We start from the raw sequence: 25,656 nt of genomic DNA on the forward strand, positions 1-25,656 counted from the left end.
TATGCATGAAAGCACTGTACTGAGTATTCTCCCATAACTTTGAACATCATAAATATTATTCAAGTTAATATTTATAGTTCCTATAAGAGCCCAATATTTTTACTAAATTATCACTTTCTTTTAATACTTGCATTCACTTAGTCAAAGCTACATAAACAATAACCTAACAAAACATAAAATTTTATTGGAAACATCTTACAATGAGAAAGGGGCTTTTTTTTCAACTTTTAAAAACTTAATTTATGTATCTAAAAATCAATGTTACCTACTTGTAAAGGTTAGTTATGCAAACACTGAAAAACTATTCACATAAATAACAGGAGCACTAAGAGTTTTGTTATGAACTGTCTTGAAAATGATGTCCCTCCATTCTTTGAACGACTTCAGAATAATGTGCTACATAAATACGCCATTCTCACAGCACTCTATTATCAAAAGTTACTGTCTTTAAAGGTCTGTCAGCTGAAAAAAAAAATTCATCTTTGGATTTTGTTAAAACAAAGAATTACAAATCATCTGAGTTACAAGGACTTTCTGTTTCAGTCACCTCTACTTTTCCACCCCCAGGCAATGCACCATGGGAAGAATGGGAGTGGGTGAAAGGTGTCCATTTCTTCTGTAAAATAAAAGTCAGGAAATTGTGAAAAGTGTGGCAAGAAAGAGGATCTGTCAACTAAACACAACACCTTGTTAGGAAGACCAGTTTTAGAAAACTAGAGTACACAAAGGTGGAAATTTATCACCTCCAAATTCTGTGTCATGTAGCCCTTGGGAAGTTTTCACATATGCATGATGCCGAAGGTAGTCCAGTTTGAAGGCTACTGGCTTAGGCTGTTCTGCTGAGGCTTTCTGCTACTGCTTGCTAATTGGCTTCCTAGTAACAGTAACTCTCATCTGAGATGATGCCAAGTTCATCAATGGTCACTAAAGGAATATGGAATTGCAGGCTTTAGCTTAGTAATATTCCATGAGATAAACTATGAAAAGGGGAAGGAGTGATGGCACTCTTTTCTGTTATATTTTTAGGCTTACTCATCTGTAAAATCAGCTAGAGAACAAATGAAGCTCAGCTCTCAATAACACAAATGAGAAAGCAAGGGTTGTTATCCCGTGCCATCATTCTCAATGGTCTTATCTATAGTCAGAGAGGTGGCCCCCCACCTGGAGGGTTCACAGGCCGTGTTTGTGGAACCTTCCTTTCTTTGTGTAACACAAAAAGATATCTCAAAATTCATCTTGAATTTTTAAATCAGAAAAAAATAAATAAAACCCAGGGGGACTGAATCACCAGTGCAAGCATTAATTGATATCACTTACTGTTATCTTGAGATGAAATTTGAAGAAATTAGTTTAAAATCCACTCTGGCAGATGTGTGTCTCTAAATTTGGAACTTTCATTTAAGAACTTATTAAAAAGAAATAATTAACTAATTTAAAGCCTGGCATGGAGAAAGAAGCCTTCCTGGATCTTAGGGGCAAAAAAAAAAAAAAATACCCCACAAAATTTCCCAAGGGAATTCCTTAGCCAATCCTAGTGCCTTCTATATGCATGAGCATGAAATTGCCCTGGAAGGGAGGGGTATACCAGCCAGGACCACCCTGTGGTAGGGCAGATTATTCTTGGCAAAGACATGCTCACAACAAGGGGCCAGTGGGAGCTAAAACCAGCCCATCCACTCTCCAAGCCAAGTATCCTGGCTGGAGGAGGCATCCGTGATGAGGTGGCAACAAGTTTTATTGCTATCGTCTTAATTTACACAATGACTCTCCTCTCCCTCTGTGGTTACCCCTGTGGTACCTGTTTCTTTCCAGATGAATGGATTAGACACAGGTGTCCCATCAAACAGCAGAAAGGAAGATGAAAGAACTTGGAACGAATAACACATGTCACATTGGTAAAAGATTGCTGTTCTTATTTTAAATGTTCCACTCAGAAAGGCAGTTAAGGCTGTCCCTGAGGTCACTGAGTCACCAGGTCACAGGTGAAACATACATTCAACCCAGCCCTTCCCTGCCTGCCCTCCACATGTGACCAAGGCTCTAGTTTCCTCCATTATCCACTGTCCTTTTCTTTCTTTCTAACACCTATTCGTCACCCCCTTGCCCCCCAATTACTTGGAGTAGTAGTGTACCCAGCATTGCAGTCAGAGCTGGAGAATATTTATGTAGCTAGGAATGGTCACATGACTCAGGTCTCTCAATGAGATTTAACTGGAATTTTTTGGGAAACCTCTTTAAAGAAGCTAACTCAGCTAGCATGAACCTACTTTATTCCCTTTCCTTGAGTTTCCCTTTTCTTGCCTAAAATCCCATGTGCTGATTGGATCCAAAATGACCACCTGGAAAATCAGGGTGACCTTAAGGATGAAGCCACCCATTAAGGAAAGCAGATCAATCAGACAAGAAATCAGGACTATTGATGACATCATGGCACTACCACAGCAGCTCTGGACGGCCTGCCTACCGACACTACACTTTTTTTTTTTTTTCAGCCATGTTACTAGTTGTGGGATCTTAGTTCCCCAATTAGGGACCAAATTCTCACCCTCTGCAGTGAAAGCTCAGAGTACTAACCACTGGAGCACCAGGAATTCCACTACACTTTCTTTTACATGAGAAAAACAAGAAAGAGAAGAAAATCCTAAGCAGTTCCAGTCACTCTTTTTTTTTTTTTCTGGTTTCCATTACTATCAAGATCACCAGGAGAAATACCAACAACCTGAGATGTGCAGATGATGCTACTCTAATCACAGAAAGTGAAGAGGAATTCAAAAGCCTCTTGATGAAGGTGAAAAGAGGAGAGTGGAAAAGCTGGCTTAAAACTCAACATTCTAAAAAGTAAGGTCATGGCATATGGTCCCATCATTTCATGGCAAATAGAATGGGGAAAAGTGGAAACTGGCAGATTTATTTTGGGGGGCTCCAATATCACTGCGGACAGTGACAGCAGCCATGAAATTAAAAGACACTTGCTCCTTGGAAGGAAAGTTATGACCAATCTAGACAGCATATTAAAAAGCAGAGATATCACTTTGCAACAAAGGTCCACATAGTCATGGTTTTTCCGGTAGTTATGTACAGATGTGAGAGTTGGACTATAAAAAAGGCTGAGCGCCAAAGAATTGATGCTTTTGAGTTGTGGTGCTGGAGAAGGCTCTTGAGAGTCCCTTGTACAGCAAGGAAATCAAACCAGTCAATCCTGAAGGAAATCAACCCTAAATATTCATTGGAAAGATATTCATTGGTGCTGAAGCTGAAGCTCCAATTCTTTGACCACCTGATGCAAAGAGCTGACTCTTCAGAAAAGACCCTGATGCTTGGAAGGATTAGGGGCAAGAGGAGAAGGTGCAACAGAGGATGAGATGGTTGGATGGCATCACTGACTCGATGGACATGAGTTTGAGCAAACTTCAGGAGTTGGTGATGGACAGGGAAGCCTGATGTGTTGCAGTCCGTGGAGTCACAAAGAGTCGGATATTATTGAGCAACTGAACTGAATTGAATGCAATTTCCAACAGTATGTCAGGTACAGAAAGGCTCAGCTATGTAGAGGCTCTTCTTAGTTTATAAAGAAATTATCTTCTTTCTCATGACTTCGTTTTTTAAACAGGAAAGTTGAGAAGATAGCTCACAGCTATGAAAAGCAGAGATCAGGGACACTTCAGCCCATGACTAACCTGCAGTCTCCACTGCAAAGAAGGAGTGCTCCACAGAAACCAAGGCAGAGACCATGCACACAGGCAATGGTGTGTCTGGCCCTAAATGCTCATGCCCAGGACAGGCTTCCTGAGCTTTGACAAGAGTTTGCAGGACAAGCAAACAGAAAACAAAAGAAACAACAAAACACCTGCCTTAGGGGTTATTCCATGACAAGTGGTGGCGGAGGAGTGAGGGAAGGAGGCTGAGAAGATGCAAGGGAATGGAGACCGAAATGGTCCAGGCTCAGTGCCAGGAAGAAGGGTGTGATACAGAAGGCAGTTTCAAGGCTTCAGATCTGATAGTCACTCATCCAAATTACCCAGGGACAGAATCATAGAACAGCCCTTGCTGACTGGCAATCAAGGCCACAAGGGCTCAGTAAAGAATCGCAGTCATGAGAAGAAGCCAGTGAGCAGGAATTTGTAGCAAAATAGCAAGTGGATAGGATGTGGAGAACCAGGGTTGACAAAACTGGCTGGAGATGCCAAGAAATGCTGAGTCTGCCCAAACACTCCACCTTCCTAGGCTTCATTCAGCCTCAGGCCTTCTTCAGCTTCCTGGCCCCACACAGCCACCTGGCCACCAGGTCCACCAGCTTCCCACAGACCCACGCGGTGCCCAGGGTGACCACCAGCAGGAACAAGAGGACGTCCAGTAGGTACTGCTTATACCATGGCTGCTGGAAGGCATGGGGCTTGAGGTGGGCTGCACTACCTGTCTGGAGGATGTGGTCGATCCAGCCCACCAGCTGCTGGGCAGGGGTCAGAGGCTGCAAGATTCTGATGATGCTGGCGGCCTCTGCGGCAGATTTGTACCTGTTGACAGAGAGAGAGGGGAGATGTTAACTCAAGTGGTCTCAGAATTCTTAGAGACCTTGTATCACACACACACGCACACACACACTTTCTACCATAGGCACAAAAGACTTCCTTTCAAGGAAAAGTTGTTGAGCTGGCCTTACCATTGTCTAGTTGGGTCTCTTTTAAAAGTTCAAACTGATATATGCATGTAAAGATCCATGCTTGGTGCTGGAAGTGCTAAACTACAAAAAAGTGACTACGTCTATAAGGACAAGTCTCTCTCCCAAGGAGATTCATGATATATACTACAGGAACCATTATATTTATTGAGTGTCTACTTTGTGCTGGTGTCCGGGCTAGATAATACATATGACTCTGAGAACCACAGTCCAGGAAGACACCTACATTTCCCTGCCCCTTTCAAAGCATCATGTTGACCAGCACTGGCTTCATGGGCTGTGAGCCTGCCTATTTGCAGAGGGCAGTGTCTGCCTGCAATGCGGGAGACCTGGATTCAATCCCTGGGTCGGGAAGATCCCCTGGAGAAGGAAATGGCAACGCACTCCAGTATCCTTGCCTGGAGAATCCCATGGACAGAGGAGCCTGGTGGGCTACATTCCACGGGGTCGCAAAGAGTTGTGAGCAACTCTTTGAAAAGTGAAAGTGAGCAACTTCACTTTCACTTTTACCCTTAAATCAGCCTTATTGTTTAGTCACTAAGTCGTGTCTGACTCTTTGCAACCCCATGGACTGCTGCCTGTCAGGCTCCTCTGTCCATGGGATTTCCTGCAAGAATGCTGGAGTGGGTTGCCACTTCCTTCTCCAGGGGATTTTTTCCGACCCAGGCATCTAACCTGGGTCTCCCTGGGATTGAACCTGGGTCTCCCACATTGCAGGCAGATTCTTTACCACTGAGCCACCTAGGAAGCCATTTTAAATCAGGCATGCTTGATTTAATTATCTGCTGTCACCTTCTTAAAATCCTTACACATTATGACAAGGGGCTCCACATTTCCATTTCACATCATGGCACATGAATTCTATGGCCAGCCCTGATGTCCAATGTCTGTGGACCATCCCAGCCCAGATGACTGCTTCACAGGGCCGATGGATCATGCACATTTGGGTCTAAGTCTTTGAAAATAAAATGAAAATTACAAATCCATTCATCAGGAAATGAGCATTTTAAACACATGAAATGCCAAATATATATAAAATTTCTAGGTTATCTGATTCCCAGAGTTTAACAACTTTTCTGGGGTTGGCATCATATGAGATGTGGTTATTATTCGGTCATCTAACAAAACTACTTACAGGTCTCCTATGTGCCATAATGTTGTACAGTAATGCTAAGTCTTAAGATATGCTTCAAGTGTGTGTCCCTGAAGCTCTAAGTTTTTCAGTCTTTCTTCATTATAAGAAAGAAAAAAAATTTTCTTTTTCTCTTCACACATGAGATTATTGCAGTGGTTGGAAAGTTTCTTAAGAGATGAATGGATCCTTTTGTATTGATTCACTTAACAGAAATCCATTCAGACTTATTTTGTGGCAGACCCTGAGCTGGACCCTGAGGACATAGCAGGAGACTCATGCTGTTAAGCTGGAAGAGTTTACTCTCTACCTTCTCGTGTGGGGTGCATGCGTGCATGCAAAGTCACTTCAGGCATGTCCAACTCTTTGTGACCCATGGACTGTAGCCCAGCAGGCTCCTCTGTCCAGGGGATTCTCCAGGCAAGAATACTTGAGTGAGTTGCTATGCCCTCCTCCAGAGGATCTTCCTGATCCAGGGATCGAACCCACATCTCTTACATCTCCTGCATTGGCAGGCGGGTTCTTTACCACTACCGCAACCTGGGAAGCCCTTCATGTAGGGATAGACAATAAATTAAAACATAAAGAAATGGGGTGATTACAGATTCTGAGACACATTAAGAAAAAAAACAATGTGTTATGATTGGGGTGGAAAAGAAAGGAAGCTTTGAGACCATGAGAAAGGTCTCTCTGAGCAGGTGACATTGGGAAGAGACCGTAATGTCATGAAGGAGCCAGTCTTGTGAAGAGAAGGGAAGAAGTGTTCTAGGGAGCAGCACAGGCAAGGGGCCTGAGGTGGGGAACACTGTGGGATACTGGGAATAGAAAGGCAACCTCCTGTCTCAGTTGGAATTCTACTACAAGCACCTCCAAAATAGAAGACCTCTCAAAGACAGCCTGTGTCAGTAGTTCCAGTTCCTCACAGCTAGAAGGTAGAAAACCAGCATCTAACCTAGATTATCCTCGTCTTCTTCTAAGAGGAAATAAGTCAGCTATTAGCATCATATACATATAATTTCATGTCCTAGAAGTTTCAGCTTTTACTGCAAAAAGACCCACATGGCGCCCGTCATGGTTTATGTCTTCATTCATCATAAGTAACCACAAGCCTAGAGAACTGCATACCTCTTGTCCTCTGTGACTTGCTTCATCTTCAGAGCCAGTGTCTCAGCCTTGATCTGCTTTAACTGGATATAGACACCGAACTTTTTGGCGTTAACTCGGAGCAGGTTTTCATGTTGGTCTCCAAACAGGGGAATCCCCACCACGGGCATGCCATGTTGGATGGCCTCCATGATACTATTCATCCCGCCATGGCTGACAAAGAGGCGGATGCGAGGGTGCGCTGTTGTAAATAAGAAAGAGAGCGGGATATCTCAGGATGAAAGTTTTCAGGACAACAAGGAAAGCAGAAAAGGCAGAAGAAGACACCAATGGGAGCTCAACGGGTGTTGGAGCCATTGTAAAGATGATTTTGCTTGCTACACATTCAAGGATTTCAAACCTTGCCTTTGTAGAGACTCCTTAACTCGGTCATAACTGGAGGAAGACTCAGAACCCAGGGAATTCTGTAGAGAATAGTGCTAGTGCTAATCAAGGCAACTATCTCCATCTATCCATCCATCCCCTACTGAACTTACATCAAGTGAGCAGGAAGAGTTGGGAAATGATCCTTGGGCTACATGGGTTTTGAGTTGGTGGAAGAATTTTTTAGGAATGAAGCTGGGAGGGAAGATGTTCCAGGTGGAGAGAACAGGAGGCCCAAAGTGTGAAGATGAAGCAAGATGTCTCTGGATTCCCTGGATTGCCATTTCCTTCTCCCATATGCATACTACTATATATAAAATAGATAACCAACAAAGATCTACTGTAGAGCACAGGGAACTATATTCAATATCTTGTAATAACCTATAATGGAAAATAACCTGAAAAAGAATGTGTGTGTGTGTGTGTGTGCATGCATGCTAAGTCACTTCAGTCGTGCCTGAATCTTTGTGACCCTACAACTGTAGCTGGCTAGGCTCCTCTGTCCACAGGATTCTCCAGGCAAGAATCCTGGAGTGGGTTGCCATGCCCTCCTCCAGGGGATCTTTCCAAACCCAGGGACTGAACCCTACTCTCCTGCAACTCCTGCATTATAGGCAGATTTTTTACCACTGAGCTACTGGGGAAACCCATATATGTGTGTATATACACATATATATACAGATATATAAGTGTGTGTGTATATATGTACATATATATATATATGAACTGAATCACTTTGCTGTGCACCTGGAACACTGTAAACAAACTATATTTTAATTTTTAAAAAAGGATCTTGGGAATTCCCTGGTGGTCCAGTGGTTAAAAATCTGCCTACCAGCGCAGGGGACTTGGGTTTGATCCTTGGTCAGGGAACTAAAAGCTCACATGCTGTGGAGCAACTAAGCCTTCACGCCACAGCTACAGAAAAGCCCTCACACTGCAACAAAGACCCAGTGCAGCCAAAATTTAAAAAGTTAAATTAAAAACTGTTGGGCTACAAAGAAAATATTCCAGGTAAGTAAGCCCACACCCAGCAGCAGCCATCCTACTCCACCACTGTTCATACACATGATCTCTCAGTCAGTCCAGGCAGATGTTCTGCTCTTGAGAGTGTTCCCTTCCTTCCCCTACTCCCTTTCCTCACTGCCACAAATCCCTAGCACTCTCCATGACAGTTCTCAGACAGTAATTCCTGAAGTCCTTGGGCACAGATGAATTACATTAATGGAAAAGGAATTGCCATCATTGGGACTTCTGCCCTGGGAGGCTTCTTTGACCATAGCAGGCCTCACAGGTCTCTTTCTACTGGGTGAATTCTGTGACGTTCTCCTTAAACTTTACTTACATACTGAACCTTTATGAGTGGTTTCTTTGTTTACTCAGCAAAACTGTGGGAATCACTTGATGACATAATCCCATAAATATTGACAGTACAGGCTATTTTTAAAAATCACTGTGTATCCGCATATGACAGATTTCCTCATCCAAGAGGTTATTGGATCATATTAGAACTCAAAATCTCAGTTAAAAATGGGAATTCCATCTTTCTGTGTCCACAGTAAACAAAGGGGAAAAATCTGGTTTTGAAACATATATTAGCCTTTCCAGTTCACTGCAGGCTAAGGGATCCAGAGAAGAAAAGATTACTGACGTGTAATTAAGACATCGCCTATGGGGTTATCCCAGGAAGCTATCTTCTTGCCATGCTTTCCCACCACTGCCTAAATAGATTATGATTCTGTTTCCTCTTTGTACAATACAAAGGGAAGTAGGATATCAGCTGCACTCTGTGATACCAGAGGTAACAAGTGCAAGAAGGCCTCGAGATATCAGAGGCTTCCTGACTGCATGGATGACCAAGAGAATTGGTACTCTGGCATAGTTATAACTGTCCGCCACTGCACCACTCTACCTCAGATAGAGATTGCCCAGAGACTAAAATGTCATTAGCAATATGCAGATCTCTGTCTGATCTTTAGGGTTAACTTCAAGTCACAACAATGGAAGTGATTGGCTCACATCATATTCTACTCTGTATTTCTTAAGATATAACAAAGGAGTGGTTACCAAAACTTTTGGATAACTTTAATAATGTTATAAAAATTCCTAGAATGTAATTCATTAGTCATAGTTAAAATTAAACTAACAAATAGGAAAAATATCAAGAATGCCTGGTTACTTATATCTGTCCTCAAAATATTAAAGTAGGGAGGAATGGACAAAGCTTATACTTAAAATAAATAACTAACACCACAAGATGATATAAACTAAGTATCAGGTGAGTAGATTAGATCAGACTTATACCAGAGGGCTTCCCTGGTGGCTCAGACGGTAAAGAATGTACCTGCAATTTGGGAGACCCAGGTTCAATCCCTGGGTCAGGAAAATCCCCTGGAGAAGGAGATGGCAGCCCCCTCTAGTATTCTTGCCTAGAAAATCCCATGGATGGAAGAACCCGGCGGACTACAGTGCATGGGGTCGCAAAGAGTGTAAACGACTGAACGATTAACGCACATACCAAAGGGACCGTGTTCATCCAATCTGAGTGAGGAAAAGAGGTTTTATGGAAATAGTCAGATTTGAGCAGTACCTTGGTTAGTAAATAGATTTTCAAGAAGAAAAGAGGGGAAGAGTCCTCTGTAACTAACCAAGATAGGCATGGATTTCTGTCTTTCCCCTTTAATGTTAAGAGTAAGGAGTTATGTATTCCTTTTCATGTCAGATGAAGCAAAAGGAGTCAGCTTCACATCTTATTTTGCACAAGGTTGATTGCTTTTTAAAAGGACTTTACATGGCCAGATGCTCAACTTCTACAAAAGCACTGTTTAAAAGTCTTCTCTGTTAGTAAAAACATATGAAGAGAAAATGAAAAAATAAATAAAAAGGTGTCTTTGATGTCCCTACCAACAGTGAGAGGTTGAGATACATATACTTCTGTGTTGGGGAAATTATAGACAAAGATTGTAACTGAAGTATTGTAAGGAAATCCCAGAAGAAACTACCTACCTCCCACTTGCTACAGGAATGCGTGTGTGTGGGGGTTGGGGGGGGTACCTTCATGCTTATAGTAGAAGAAAGGACAGAGCAAGGAAAAGCCTTGAGTGGCTGGAATGGGTGATGTACTGTGAAACACCTGTTTACCCAAATATCAGTATCATTCATCCATATCTCTGTTCTTCTGTCCATCCATCCAACCATCCTTTATCACAGCCTCACTCTAAGCATCTATCCATTCACTTATATTACCAAAATTGTGACTCTTTAAAAAGCAAGGACATTACTTTGCCAACAAAGGTCCATCTAGTCAAAGCTATGGTTTTTCCAGTAGTCACGTATGGATGTGAGAGTTGGACTATAAAGAAAGCTGAGCACTGAAGAATTGATGCTTTTGAAGTGTGGTGTTGGAGAAGACTCTTGAGAGTCCCTTGGACTGCAAGGAGATCCAACTGGTCCATCCTAAAGGAGATCAGTCCTGAATATTCATTGGAAGGACAGATGCTGAAGCTGGAACTCCAATACTTTGGCCACCAATGCAAAGAACTGACTCATTTGAAAAGACCCTGATGCCAGTAATGATTGAAGGTGGGAGGAGAAGGGGACGACAGAGGATGATATGGTTGGATGGCATCACCCACTCAATGGGCATGAGTTTGAGCAACCTCCAGGAGTGGGTGATGGACAGGGAAGCCTGGCGTACTGCAGTCCATGGGGTCACAAAGAGTCAGATACGACTGAGCAGCTGAACTGAACTGTGACTCTTTAGTTTGAATAATTAAAAAAATTACCTGCCCACAAAAGTTTTCTCCATAAAGGAATGAAAAGATCTCTTAAATTCTTCATTACAGTCTTCAGGCAGAAACCAGTTAAAAACTTTGTATGATTTCTCCTCCTCTTTAAAACCTACAAAAACATCAATAGGTTAAACACGCTAAATGTGTCACACAACATGGATTAACATTAGCATGATGATACCAACATTTGATCGTATCTTTTGAATTATTTTTATGATGTTCGGTTGCTTTCTCATTCAATTTTGTATACTGAAAGTATTCCTTGAGGACCTTGCAACAATTCAGGAATGCTTTTTAGTTTAAAGTTATGGAAACTTCCATGTAAAGCTTTAAGTGAATGTATCACTGTCTGTCTCATTTTACTGCTGAGAAAACAAAGTTAGTTTAAGAAAATGTGTCAAGGTTGGTTCCAGAGTCTCTGCTCGTTCTGTTTTAGAAAAAGTCATCTTCATTATTTAAAGTGATATATCCAAATAGTTTTGTGATTCAGTAACAAGTACTGAATGACTTCATTAAAATAGTCTTCTTTACCAACTTGGTTTCTCCCCAGTTACCCAGCTGTAATCAAGTCTGAGTTCGTTTCTGATATTTGATGCTGGAGGGCTTCCGTCTCTATCTCCGTTTCCTGGGCAAACTGTTAAGAAAGGTGCCTGCTCCCTCTCGTGCCCCTAAGTGGAAGTTTCAAACCATGCAAGTCAGGTCAATGAGGGGTAATCCTCACCACATACCACCCCCCGCCTCCGCCGACTTACAATAAAAACTCAAGCTAATCATCCCTCCATACACTGGATGGCCATTTCTCGGGTACTTGGGAACCTGTCCTGTTCTTCCAAAAAGGCCTTATTATTTGAGTAATAAATCTTTCACACTCTCTTAATGCTTGCATGCCTACATCAGTCATGACATCTAACCAAATTGTAAGGATTGGGAACAGATAATGCACAGTCCCACACATTACAGCTTCCATACTCAGTGTAAGTAAAATGACTGACTCTATCCAACAATCTACTGGAAAATACTTAGCAATCACAGATTTGGCTAATATGTTCTGCTCAGTACCTCTTTAAGCAGGCCCTCGCCTACAGTTTGCCTCCTTGTGGCTCAGCTGGTAAAGAATCCGCTTGCAATGCGGGAGACCTGAGTTCAATCCCTGAGTTGGGAAGATTCCCTGCAGAAGGGAAAGGCTACCCACTCCAGTATTCTGGCCTAGAGAATCCCATGGACTGTATAGTCCATGGAGCTGCAAAGAGTCAGACAGGACTGAGCAACTTTCACTTTCACTGGAAAAGGCACAATATAGCTCTGACTGGTTGCCAATGGATACGTCAACATCTCTACCACTGGCCACAATCTTTGCTGGCAAAATATTAACCACATCTAATTTCCCCTAGGATCATAGGTATTACATTACATTGAGGATATCCTCCTCCAAGGAGATTTGTTCCACACACTCATTCAAGACAGAAACGTTCTCAAAGCAGCTCACACGAAGGGATGTGCCATTGCTCCGACACAAAGCTCATGATCCCATGAAAGTGAAAGTGTTTAGTCACTCAGTTGTGACCAACTCTTTGCAACTCCATGGACTGTAACCCACCAGACTCCTCTGTCCATGGAATTCTCCAGGCAGGAATACTAGAGTGGGTTGCCATTCCCTTCTCCAGGGAATCTTCCTGACCTGGGGATCGAACCCAGGACTCCTGCATTACAGGCAGACTCTTTACTGACTGTGCCACCAGGGACACCCCCACCCTTACCCCATACCTAAGTTAAATTTCTCAGAAGGATTTGGTCACTCTAAAACTTTTCTATCACTCACATGGCAAAGAAACAACAAATGATACCACAATATTTCAATGGCTCCAACATCTTTTAGGCCTTTTTACATTCTGGAGACAACATATTTCTAATTTATATGTTTTACTTAAGTTCATGTGTGCTAGAAAATCAGCCCACTTTGGATAGAGGCACAAATAAGAAAAGCTCTAGGACTTCCCTGATGGTCCAGGGGCTAAGAATTCACCTGCCAATGCAGAGGACACAGGTTTGGTCCCTTGTCCAGGAAGATTCCATGTGCCACAGAGACACTCAGCTGGTGCTCCACAACTACTGAAGCCTGTGTGCCCTAGAGCCAGTGCTCAGCAACAACAGAAGCCACCGCAATGAAAAGCCTGCACACTCCAGTGAAGAACAGCTCCAGCTTCCTACGACTAGAGAAAGCCCATGTGCAGCTCTAGAATCCATCCAAATTATAATACAATAGCCACTGCAATTAGTGGCCCTCAAAGTTGGCTTTAGCAACCTACTCTCCTGCTTTCAGGGAGGATCTAACCTCCTGTGATGACTCTAATAGCTTCCTAAGGGTTCTGTAAAATTTACTGTAAACCTAGAGGCAAAAAACAACATTTAATATCTTAAAGTATAGAAATCCAAAATGGGCCTTACTGGAGTAAAAGCAAGACACGAACAGGCTTGCATTCTTTCTGGAGGCTTAAGTGGACAATCTTTTTCTTGCCTCTTCCAGCTTTCAGTGGCTGCCTGCATTCCCTGGCTCATAGCCTCCTTCCAGTTGACAATTATATCACTCTGACTTTTCCTTCCTCTATCACATTCTTTCTGTTACTCTCCTGTTAATTTCTTTCATTTAGAAGAACTCTAGTAATTACACTGACTCCACCTGGATAGTCCAGGATAATCTCCCCATCTCAAGATCCTTATGTTAATCACATCTGCAAAGTCCCTTTACCATGTAAGGTAGCATATTCATTGGTTCCAAGAATTAGAACAGGGATACCTTTAGGGGGACACAGTCTGCCTATTATATTCTGTTCTCTGCACCTCAAAACTCAAGTATATCGCACAGAGAAAATGCATTCAACCCATCCCAGCATTCCAAAAAGTCTCAAACTGTTACACCACCAATCCCCACTAGAATGAAGGCTGCTGTCGTCAAGCAGTATGACAAGCAGAACTTCAAGCAGAACTTAGGGAGAATGAAGCCTCCTCAGACACAGCCCTGCATCTGAACAGAGGAAAGCAGCCATTGCTGGTGTGCAGGGAGGCAGTCCTCATTAGTAGATTTTTTAAATCTGCATTTCCACTAACGGGCTGTTCAAGGCAATCTAGGCTTTCTCTTTCATACTCATCAGTATTCTTTAGCCTCCATCAGTAACCCAGTTGTGACTGCACACACTGATTGCAGCACGTGAATCCACACATGTGAGTATCAGGGATCTTTGCTTCTTTAGTGCCAGTGAGGTTATTTTCTCACTAAAGTTTTTAATAAATAAGAAAGATGGGTACGTGTGTTCAAATTAGGAGTTAGTAAATGGTTCAAATATTTCAATGCACTGAGGTGAGCACCAGGTCAGAAATAATAACGTAATCATGAATTTTCCTGATTTGCAGATACCTAGCCTAGCTCTACTAATGAAGTGAAGAATGGAAATGCTGTTTCAAAGCCTCAGGAATGCCCATGATTAGGGAATATTGAAAGAAATCCTAGACACTTCAACCTGAAACCTAAGAATAAAACTGAATGGATCCATAAACTCCCTAAATTGTCTATAGACTTTAATGCACATATATTTATTAAAGAGGTAGAATGCAATTTTAGTAGTTTCCCAAAGTTCTTGCAAAACTTATTTTTTAATCTAAAATTTTGATTTGTATTAAATTAAAAAGAAATAAACAATTTAATAAACAATTAAAAAGAAATTAACAATGGAAAGGCCTTCTGCTTTTGTGATTACATGGAAGGGCATTTAGACTAACTACAGTGAGGCTCTGTCTTAGGTGTCCCCTCCAACATCTCACCTGGACTCTTTAAATAGCTTTTACAGCTCCCTCTGTTTTGATTTTAGATCTCATACATGTCATTCTCCATAAAGGAGTCAGGTAAATTTTCTAAAACTACATATCTTAACTCTGTAGCTCCCAAGTGCTTCACAAGTTTGAAGATCAAGGTCAAAAATATAAAATAAAATACATTTTTATTTAATTTAAATTTTTAATTAGGTTAAATTATAATTTTTAAATTTAAGTATTAATACAGTACACCTATTTAATCAGATCTGCTGTCAAAAAAAGGTACAAAAGGATATGTATATAAAAGGTGTTTGCTGAAAAATATAGAACTTAATCTAGAAAGTGACTAAAGTGGATTTAGATAGGGACTCAGATATTTGTACACCAAAGTTCACGGCAGCATTATTCACATATCCAAAAGGTAAAAACAATAGACATATCCATCAATAGATGAATAGACAAACAAAGTATGGTATAGACATTCCATGGAATGTTATTCAGTCTTAAAAAAGAAGAAAATACTGATATACACTCCAACATGAATGAACCTAAAAGACATTATGCTAAGTGAAACATACAAGATACAAAAGGATAGTATTGTGTGATTTCACCTGTATCAGGTATCTAGAATAGTCAAATTATTGGGGCTGGGGAAATGGATAATGAACAGTTATTTTTAATTGGTACAGAGTTCTAGTTTGTGATGATAAACAAATTTTTGGAGGTAGATGGCAGAGACAGTTGCACAACCAGAAATGTACTGATGTCACTAAATTTCACTAATGTCACTAAACTCTACACAAAAATAGTTACAGTGGTCAATTTCATGTTCTGTAATATTTATCACAATTTAAAAAATAAATTTCAACAGAAAAAGAATTATTTTAATACAGTTTGAACAATTGCAAAGCCTGAAGTCACCTTCTAAGTTTTATCATTTCTCATGATTTTGTTCTTTAATGATTCCACTTAATACTGGATTTTCTGTTTTTAAATCAAGCCTGAGAAATACTTTAGATTGAGCAATCCAGAGCTTAAAATCCTAAATCCACCCAACACCGATATTAACCTGTCATGTAACTGCAAGAGAACCACTGAAGTTCTCAGGGTTGCTGTTCCCTTTTCTGTCGACAGAGAGGAGTTGCTAAAATGTAGGAGCTCATTAGAGCTAAACTCTTTGGATTTAGGCCCTTTCTGTGTCAACATGCACAAATTCATGGGCAGTCACTGATTCTCAAGAAAACAAGATCACCGTAACAGTAGAGTCTGATCTTAGCTGCATAAATAAGGAACCCCTTGAGAAAGCTTCCTTAAATTTCAGATAAGTCATCTATACCACAGAAAAAGAAAGGTGATCTTTACCTATTAGAAATCTTATATGTTGGTAACACATCTGTTCAACAGGTTTTCAAGCCAAGTTATAAAGTAGTATCAAAAAGTCTACAAATAATAAATGCTGGAGAGGGTGCGAAGAAAAAGGAACCCTCTTACACTGTTGGTGGGAATGCAAACTAGTACAACCACTATGGAGAACAGTGTGGAGATTCCTTAAAAAACTGGAAATAGAACTGCCATATGACCCAGCAATCCCACTGCTGGGCATACACACTGAGGAAATCAGAATTGAAAGAGACACGTGTACCCCAATGTTCATCGCAGCACTGTTTACAATAGCCAGGACGCGGAAGCAACCTAGATGTCCATCAGCAGACGAATGGATAAGAAAACTATGGTACACATACACAATGGAATATTACTCAGCTATTAAAATGAATGAATTTGAATCCGTTCTAATGAAGTGGATGAAACTGGAGCCTATTATACAGAGCGAAGTAAGTCAGAAAGAAAAATACCAATACAATATATTAACACATATATGTGGAATTTAGAAAGATGGTTATGATGAGCCTATATGCGAGACAACAAAAGAGACACAGATGTAAAGAACAGACTTTTGGACTCTGTGGGAGAAGGCAAGGGTGGGATGATTTGAGAGATTAACATTGAAACATGTATATTATCATATGTGAAATAGATCGCCAGTCCAGGTTTGATGCATGAGACAGGGAGATCAGGGCTGGTGCACTGGGATGACCCTGAGGGATGAGATGGGGAGGGGGGTGGGAGGGGGGTTCAGGATGGGGAACACATGTACATCCATGGCTGATCATGGGAATGTATGGCAAAAACCACCCCAATATTGTAAAGTAATTAGCCTCCAATTAAGAAAAAAAAGTAGTATTTGCCAACATGGTCTGTGGCAATGTGTGGAGGGTTTGCTTGAGATGCAGAAGTCAGGTAAGGGAGGAGAGGGCTTCCCAGGTGGTGCTAGTGGTAAAGAACCTACCTGCCAATGCAGGAGATAAAAGAGATGTGGGTTCAATCCCTGGATCGGAAAGATCCCGTAGAGTAGGAAATGGCAACCCATTCCAGTATTCTTACCTGGAGGATCCCATAGACAGAGGAACCTGACAGGCTACAGTCCATGGGGTCACAAAGAGTCAGACACGACTGAAGTGACTTAACACAAGGGAAGAGAACATAAGACCACAGAACATGGAGCTTCATGCTCATGCTCAGTTGCTTCAGTTGTGTCTGACTCTTTGCGACCCCATGGACTGTAGCCCACCAGGCTCCTCTGACCATGGACTTTTCCAGGCAAGAATATTGGAGTGGTTTGCCATTTTCTACTCCAGGGGATTGTCCCAACCCAGGGATCAACCCCACATCTCTTATATCTCCTGCATTGTCAGGTGGGTTCTTTACCACTGAGCCATCTGGGAAGCCCATACAGAGTCCTGGTGAACAGAGCCAAGAAGCTTTCCTATAGCTTACATAGACACACACACACACACACACACACACACACACACACACACATGCTTTTCCTTCTTTTAATCCAGTTAGATTTAAAGAAACTATCTGAAAAGACTTCTATGCAAAAAGCTTTAGTTTCTTTCCAGGAATATAGGAAATAAAGGATTAGTAGAGGAAAAAAAATTTTTTTTAATAATTAATGGAGAAAGGTACCTGGTAGCAATAAATTTCCCCTTTGGAGAAGCATGGTGACATTATGACCATGATCTTGAAGAATCTGAGAGATCTGATTCATCAGTAGAAAACAGCTTCCACCTAGGAACAAAGCACAAGTTCATTTTTATAATGATGAGAGTAGAGATTCTACAGTTGATGGGCTGATAAATTCAGGAGAGGAGGGGTAGGGAAGCAGAGAGCTGATGGGGAGTGGAGGAAATGAGTGCCATCAGTCAGTCTCTCCATCTCATTCTGCGTATGTCCAACCCGCCCCCAACCCCTTCCCCCCACCCCCAGAGCCTGCTGGCCCAGCTCCTTGACAAGTGGCAAACCTCCATCAAAGATTTCCTCTTATGACTCTGGTCTCCATGTCAGTGTGATAAGCTTCTCAGTGCTTAGGTCCTAAGGAGTTCCTGATCTTAAGGTACACACTGTCTTTTAGCCAGGGGCGTAGGGAGACACCATAGCCTGAAAAAATAACTGTACTGGTAGAAATTTTGGCACAGTGCCATACATGTGAGTGTGAAGAGTTCCTAATGGACAATCCATCAGAGCTATTTCTGGGATTCTTCTCTTTGGAAATGTATGCTGGAGTAGGAGTGAGAGCTGTGGGAGCTTGAATGTGAGTCCAGGAAGCAACCACTGCAGCAGAAGGATGTGGCGACATCAGTTAGAGTCAAACTGCTTGAGATTCAAATATTAGCAGGAAGTTTCTCAGTGGAGGCCTAAATGTTTCACACCCATCAAGACTTGGGGATGGACTTGTGGAATAACTGTGGGATGGCCTGCAGAATCTTATATGCATGAGAGACTGGAATACTATCCATCCAAGGAAAGGGAAGCTTAATCCTTGGGAAAGGTTCGAGCTCCATCACACGAAGTTCTTCTCTTAGAACCTGCACCAACACAGGGACGCTGCTTGAATCTAAGGGTCTCAGCAGTAGAGAAAGCCAATCAGGAGAGGAGTTAGTGGCAAATGGCAAATGTTTGGAGACTGAGGTTAGAGGGACATGGTGCTAGAGAAATAATGTGTACCTATTTCTCAGTTTTTTTCAATACAAACTTGTACAGTCTGACATAACAGGAAATGATAAGTACTAATCTCCCACACCTCTTGCCCACATGTTAATCCCTAGACCTGGAGAAAGGGCAAGATGAAGGGCAACCACACACGCGTCCATTCATGGAAGATCCTGGGGAGCGTCAGTGAGTTCTGGGCTTCCAGCCCCTCACAAACCACACCACTCCCTCCCAGAGTCCCAGGCTAGGGAAGAGTGTACTCTTAGAGGGGTGAGAAAGCTGTCTTGCATTATCATTACAAACAACCAATAAGAAAAAAGATTTCAAATAGAGACAAAGAGTGATTTTTAAAACTCCCCACTGAAAAATGAGTGACAGTGGAAGCTTGGAGAAGATGGTCTTGGGGACAGGAACTCCTGAGTAAATATCTGGTATGTTCCATTAGTGGGTTCTATTTGCTCTTGCAGTAGATGTCTCACTTTCCTGACCCTTAGTTTCCTGCTCAGGAAAACTTAGTGGGAACTCAATTAGATGATTTATGGTTCTTTCCAGCTCAAAGATTCTCTGTGATATAAGACAGCCCACTGTGGGTTAAAATGAAGTCTTAGGGAAGCTCCATCTGTGATTAACCCTGTATCCTGATATATTCCTCTGGGTAAAACACTCCACTCTTCTAATTATCATTGTAATATCTTTCCTGCTCCACCCTGGCTCTCATGCAGCCTCAGAAAATTCTTAATATTACTGCTGCCCTCAGGGGCCCCTTTCCTTTCCCTCCCTCCACCTCCACCCCCCCAACCTCCCTGCAAACCACTGGTTAGCCACAGTCCTTACTTGCACCTGCTGTGTGCCCCCCAGATGTTTAGTGAGAGCCTCTGAATATCCAGCTCACGCCCTGGAGGAGGCAGCCTGGGGCCTCCGCACTGAGCTGGATCTCAAACTTCTAGTCCCAGCCCCACCCCTGACCCACATGGATGGCTCCTACCTCTTCATCTGCCAGCCAGGGTGAGAAACCTGCCTCAGAATGGAAAAACATGCAGTTCTCTCACCAAGGGCTGTTAGCCTGTCTCGGATCTTCGGTCAAGTACTTACCCACCAGGGACACAGTTAGGATTTTGGCAGCCTCTGAGAACAGGAGCCCAGGCAGTAGAAATTCAAATAGAAGCAGCACCTGCTGCCCTGCCATCCTGGCTCCAATAGAGGCTACAGAGCCGAGCCCTGTGCCCCCATGCACAGACCCAGAGTACACGCAGACAGGGAAGGAAAGGCGCTGGTTGGGAGCTTGGTGAGAGATGAGGGATCCCTTTGTCTTCCTTTCTCTTTGTCACCTCTTGCCCTCCGGCCCCTCCTCCCTCTGTGAGTAAACCACTAGTCTGTCCTCACCCTCCCTAAACATGGCCAGCAGAAGGAGGGTTTAGTGAGCTGATCCAGTGCTGCCCACATCATCTCCATCCTCCCTGCCAGGAAAACACTCAAACCAGTAATGGTAGGGACGTTTAGAGAGTGCGTCGATGACAGCTCCACCTCCAAGTAACTTGGATCCACCTGTTTAATGGACCCTTCCCCCAAACTTTTGGCACCCCACCTAACGGTTCTAATTACTTCATACTGCCCATATGCAGGGCTTCCCTGATAGCTCAGTTGGTAAAGAATCCGCCTGCAATGCAGGAGACCCCGGTTTGATTCCTGGGTTGGGAAGATCTGCTGGAGAAAGGACAGGCTACCCACTCTAGTATTTTTGGGCTTCCCGTGTGGGTCAGCTGGCAAAGAATCCAGCTGCAATGCGGGAGACCTGGGTTTGACCCCTGGATTAGGAAGATCCCCTGGAGAAGGGAAAAGCTACCCACTCCAGTATTCTGGCCTGGAGAATTCCATGGACTGTATAGTTCATGGGGTTGCAAAGAGTCAACCTCCATTTCCCCAGGTATCTGCTTAAAATCTCTGCTAGTGTAGCAAACTCAATACTTGCGAAGTGCTAAGTCGCTTCAGTTGTGTCCAACTCTTTACCACCCTGTGGACCATAGCCCACCCGGCTTCTCTGTCCATGGGATTCTCTCCAGGCAAGAATACTGGAGCAGTTTGCCATTTCCTCCTCCAGTGGATCTTCTCGACCCAAGGACTGAACCTGGGTCTCTTATGTCTCCTGCACTGGCAGGTGAATTCTTTACCACTAGCACCGCCTGGGAAACTCAAAATTTCCCTAGACAGGCAGGAACTTGACCTACCATTCCAGAACTATTGCTCTGATGGCCTCTTAAAAAGGTCATTGTTCATGAACAGGTATCAGGGTCCTAATTCCAAAGTCCACATCTTTACCTGGAGGACTGAACCTCTAAAGCTGAGATTTTAATTCTGAATAAGCTTCGTAAAATAGGACTAGGGGTCTTTCCACAGTCTCCTGATGTACAAGTTGAGATCATCTTGTAATTTTGCTGCCTTATAAAGTTAACCCTGGGAAGGACAGGGCCTGCAAACCCCAGAATATGTCTTTGCATTTTCTACCCTCACAACAAGACTGGCTTCAATGTTGGTTTTTAGTGCAACTCTGAAACAGACAGAAAAGACCTCCATGTAAGGCCGAAACCAGAGAACTCCTAGAAGAAAACTAGGCTCCTTGACATAGTTCTGGGTGATGATTTTTCTTTTTTTGGATTTGACACCCAAAGCAAAGGCAACAAAAGCAAAAATAAACCTATCTAAACTTACAGTCTTTTGCATAGCAAGTGAAAGTGAAAGTTGCTCAGTCGTGTCCGACTCTTTGCGACCCCATGGAGTACACTGTCCATGGACTTCTCAAGGCCAGAATACTGGAGTGGGTTGTCTTTCCCTTCTCCAGAGAATCTTCCCAACCCACGGATCGAACCCAGGACTCCAACATTGCAGGCAGATTCTTTACCAACTGAGCTATCAGGGAAGCCCTGCAGAGCAAAGGAAACATAAACAAAATGAATTATTGTAACTCACCACAGTAATAGAGTAAAAATGGAGTACCATATGATCTTTTCAATAGATGCAGAAAGAAATTTTGACAAAAATAATTACCCTTTTATTATAGAAACTCTCAGCATAACTAGGAATAGAAAACAATTTTTTAGAAAATATTTACTTTGCTGCTCCATGTCATAGTTGCAGCTCGCAGGATCTTTGATCTTCCTTGCAGCCTGTCGGATCTAGTTCCCTGACCAGGGGTTGAATCCCCTGCATTGGGAGCTTGGGGTGTTAACCACTGGACCACCAAGGAAGTCCTGAAAGTAATTTCTTTTTTTTTTTTTTTTTTTTTTTTTTTTATAAATTTATTTATTTTACTTGGGGGCTAATTACTTTACAATATTGTAATAGTTTTTGCCATACATTGACAAGAATCAGCCATGGGTTTACATGTGTTCCCCTTCCCGAACCCCCCACCCACCTCCCTCCCCCTCCCATCCCTCTGGATCATCCCACTGCCCCGGCCCCGAGCCCTTGTCACATGCATCGAACATGGAATGGTGCTCTGTTTCACATATGACAATACACATGTCTCAATGCCATTCTCCCAGAACGGCCCACCCTCACCTTCTCCCTCAGAGTCCATAAAATTGTTCCATGCATCTGTGTCTCTCATTCTGTCCCGCATATAGGGTTATCGTTACCATCTTTCAGATTCCATATATATGCATTAGTATACTGTATTGTTGTTTTTCTTTCTGGCTAACTTCACTCTGTATAATGGGCTCCAGTTTCATCCATCTCAGTAGAACCGGTTCAAATGTATTTTTTTTAATGGCTGAGTAATATTCCATTGTGTATATGTACCACAGCTTCCTTATCCATTCATCTGCTGATGGACATCTAGGTTGCTTCCATGTCCTGGCTATTGTAAACAGTGCTGCGATGAACATTGGGGTACACGCGTCTCTTTCAATTCTGGTTTCCTCGGTGTATATGCCCAGCAGTGGGATTGCTGGGTCATATGGCAGTTCTATTCCCAGTTTTTTAAGGAATCTCCACACTGTTCTCCATAGTGGCTGTACTAGTTTGCATTCCCACCAACAGTGTAAGAGGGTTCCCTTTTCTCCACACCCTCTCCAGCATTTATTGCTTGTAGACTTTTGGATAGCAGCCATTCTGACTGGTGTGAAATGATACCTCATTGTGGTTTTGATTTGCATTTCTCTAATAATGAGTGATGTTGAGCATCTTTTCATGTGTTTGTTAGCCATCTGTATGTCTTCTTTGGAGAAATGTCTGTTTAGTTCTTTGGCCCATTTTTTGATTGGGTCATTTATTTTTCGGGAATTCAGCTGCAGAAGTTGCTTGTATATTTTTGAGATTAATTGTTTGTCTGTTGCTTCATTTGCTATTATTTTCTCCCATTCTGAAGGCTGTCTTTTCACCTTGTTTATAGTTTCCTTTGTTGTGCAAAAGCTTTTAATTTTAATTAGGTCCCATTTGTTTATTTTTGCTTTTATTTCCAATATTCTGGGAGGTGGGTCATGGAGGATCCTGCTGTGATTTATGTCGGAGAGTGTTTTGCCTATGTTTTCCTCTAGGAGTTTTATTGTTTCTGGTCTTACGTTTAGATCTTTAATCCATTTTGAGTTTATTTTTGTGTACGGTGTTAGGAAGTGTTCTAGTTTCATTCTTTTACAAGTGGTTGACCAGTTTTCCCAGCACCACTTGTTAAAGAGATTGTCTTTTCTCCATTGTATATTCTGGCCTCCTTTGTCGAAGATAAGGTGTCCATATGTGCGTGGGTTTATCTCTGGGCTTTCTATTTTGTTCCATTGATCTATATTTCTATCTTTGTGCCAGTACCATACTGTCTTGATGACTGTGGCTTTGTAGTAGAGTCTGAAGTCAGGCAGGTTGATTCCTCCAGTTCCATTCTTCTTCCTCAAGATTGCTTTGGCTATTCGAGGTTTCTTATATTTCCATACAAATTGTGAGATGATTTGTTCTAGTTCTGTGAAAAATACCATTGGTAGCTTGATAGGGATTGCATTGAATCTGTAGATTGCTTTGGGTAGAATACTCATTTTCACTATATTAATTCTTCCAATCCATGAACACGGTATATTTCTCCATCTGTTTGTGTCCTCTTTGATTTCTTTCATCAGTGTTTTATAGTTTTCTATATATAAGTCTTTTGTTTCTTTAGGTAGATATATTCCTAAGTATTTTATTCTTTTTGATGCAATGGTGAATGGTATTGTTTCCTTAATTTCTCTTTCTGTTTTCTCATTATTGGAGTATAGGAATGCAAGGGATTTCTGTGTGTTAATTTTATATCCTGCAACTTTACTATATTCATTGATCAACTCTAGTAATTTTCTAGTAGAGTCTTTAGGGTTTTCTATGTAGAGGATCATGTCATCTGCAAACAGTGAGAGTTTTACTTCTTCTTTTCCTATCTGTATTCCTTTTATTTCTTTTTCAGCTCTGATTGCTGTGGCCAAAACTTCCAAAACTATGTTGAATAGTAGTGGTGAAAGTGGGCATCCTTGCCTTGTTCCTGACTTTAGGGGAAATGCTTTCAATTTTTCACCATTGAGGATAATGTTTGCTGTGGGTTTGTCATATATAGCTTTTATTATGTTGAGATATGTTCCTTCTATTCCTGCTTTCTGGAGGGTTTTAATCATAAATGGATGCTGAATTTTGTCAAAGGCTTTTTCTGCATCTATTGAGATAACCATATGGTTTTTTTCTTTCAATTTGTTAATGTGGTGTATTACATTGATTGATTTGCGGATGTTAAAAAAACCTTGCATTCCTGGGATAAAGCCCACTTGGTCATGATGTATGATCTTTTTAATATGATGTTGGATTCTGTTTGCTAGAATTTTATTAAGGATTTTTGCATCTATGTTCATCAGTGATATTGGCCTGTAGTTTTCCTTTTTTGTGACATCTTTGTCTAGTTTTGGAATTAGGGTGATGGTGGCCTCATAGAATGAGTTTGGAAGTTTACCATCTTCTGCAATTTTCTGGAAGAGTTTGAGCAGGATAGGTGTTAGCTCTTCTCTAAATTTTTGGTAGAATTCCGCTGTGAAGCCGTCTGGTCCTGGGCTTTTGTTTGCTGGAAGATTTCTGATTACACTTTCGATTTCCGTGCTTGTGATGGGTCTGTTAAGATCTTCTATTTCTTCCTGGTTCAGTTTTGGAAAGTTATACTTTTCTAAGAATTTGTCCATTTCTTCCAAGTTGTCCATTTTATTGGCATATAGCTGTTGGTAGTAGTCTCTTATGATCCTTTGTATTTCTGTGGAATCTGTTGTGATCTCTCCATTTTCATTTCTAATTTTGTTGATCTGATTCTTCTCCCTTTGTTTCTTGATGAGTCTGGCTAATGGCTTATCAATTTTGTTTATCTTCTCGAAAAACCAGCTTTTAGTTTTGTTGATTTTTGCTATGGTCTCTTTTGTTTCTTTTGCATTTATTTCTGCCCTAATTTTTAAGATTTCTTTCCTTCTACTGACCCTGGGGTTTTTCATTTCTTCCTTCTCTAGTTGCTTTAGGTGTAGAGTTAGTTGATTTATTTGATTTTTTTCTTGTTTCTTGAGGTACGCCTGTATTGCTATGAACCTTCCCCTTAGTATTGCTTTTACAGTGTCCCATAGGTTTTGGGTTGTTGTGTTTTCATTTTCATTCGTTTCTATGCATAATTTTATTTCTTTTTTGATTTC

The 25,656-nt window shown here is 41.8% G+C and overlaps 2 protein-coding genes across 3 annotated transcripts in view; both read right to left on the reverse strand.

Moving 5' to 3' along the window:
- Positions 1–20,174, reverse strand: part of UGT3A2 (UDP glycosyltransferase family 3 member A2) — a 60,336-nt gene extending 40,162 nt beyond the window's left edge. The window contains exons 1-3 of one of the 2 annotated variants that reach the window (XM_081520899.1): positions 20,081–20,174; positions 17,966–18,067; positions 11,123–11,237 (exon numbers count right to left, since the gene is read on the reverse strand). In XM_081520899.1, the coding sequence (XP_081377025.1) occupies positions 11,123–11,237; positions 17,966–18,067; positions 20,081–20,174 (311 nt within the window). The remainder of the gene's footprint in view (positions 1–11,122; positions 11,238–17,965; positions 18,068–20,080) is intronic. The other variant, XM_081520900.1, reaches the window with a different exon arrangement.
- Positions 20,175–21,694: 1,520 nt separating this feature from the next.
- Positions 21,695–25,656, reverse strand: part of LMBRD2 (LMBR1 domain containing 2) — a 75,837-nt gene continuing 71,875 nt past the window's right edge. Inside the window, exon 19 of the transcript XR_014062306.1 lies at positions 21,695–21,906. The gene's annotated coding sequence lies outside the window, so the exon portion shown is untranslated. The remainder of the gene's footprint in view (positions 21,907–25,656) is intronic.

Source organism: Giraffa tippelskirchi, chromosome 8 (genome assembly GCF_054371585.1).
Source record: "Giraffa tippelskirchi isolate mGirTip1 chromosome 8, T2T-mGirTip1v1.2.pri, whole genome shotgun sequence".
In the NCBI taxonomy this organism is placed as follows: Eukaryota; Metazoa; Chordata; class Mammalia; order Artiodactyla; family Giraffidae; genus Giraffa; species Giraffa tippelskirchi.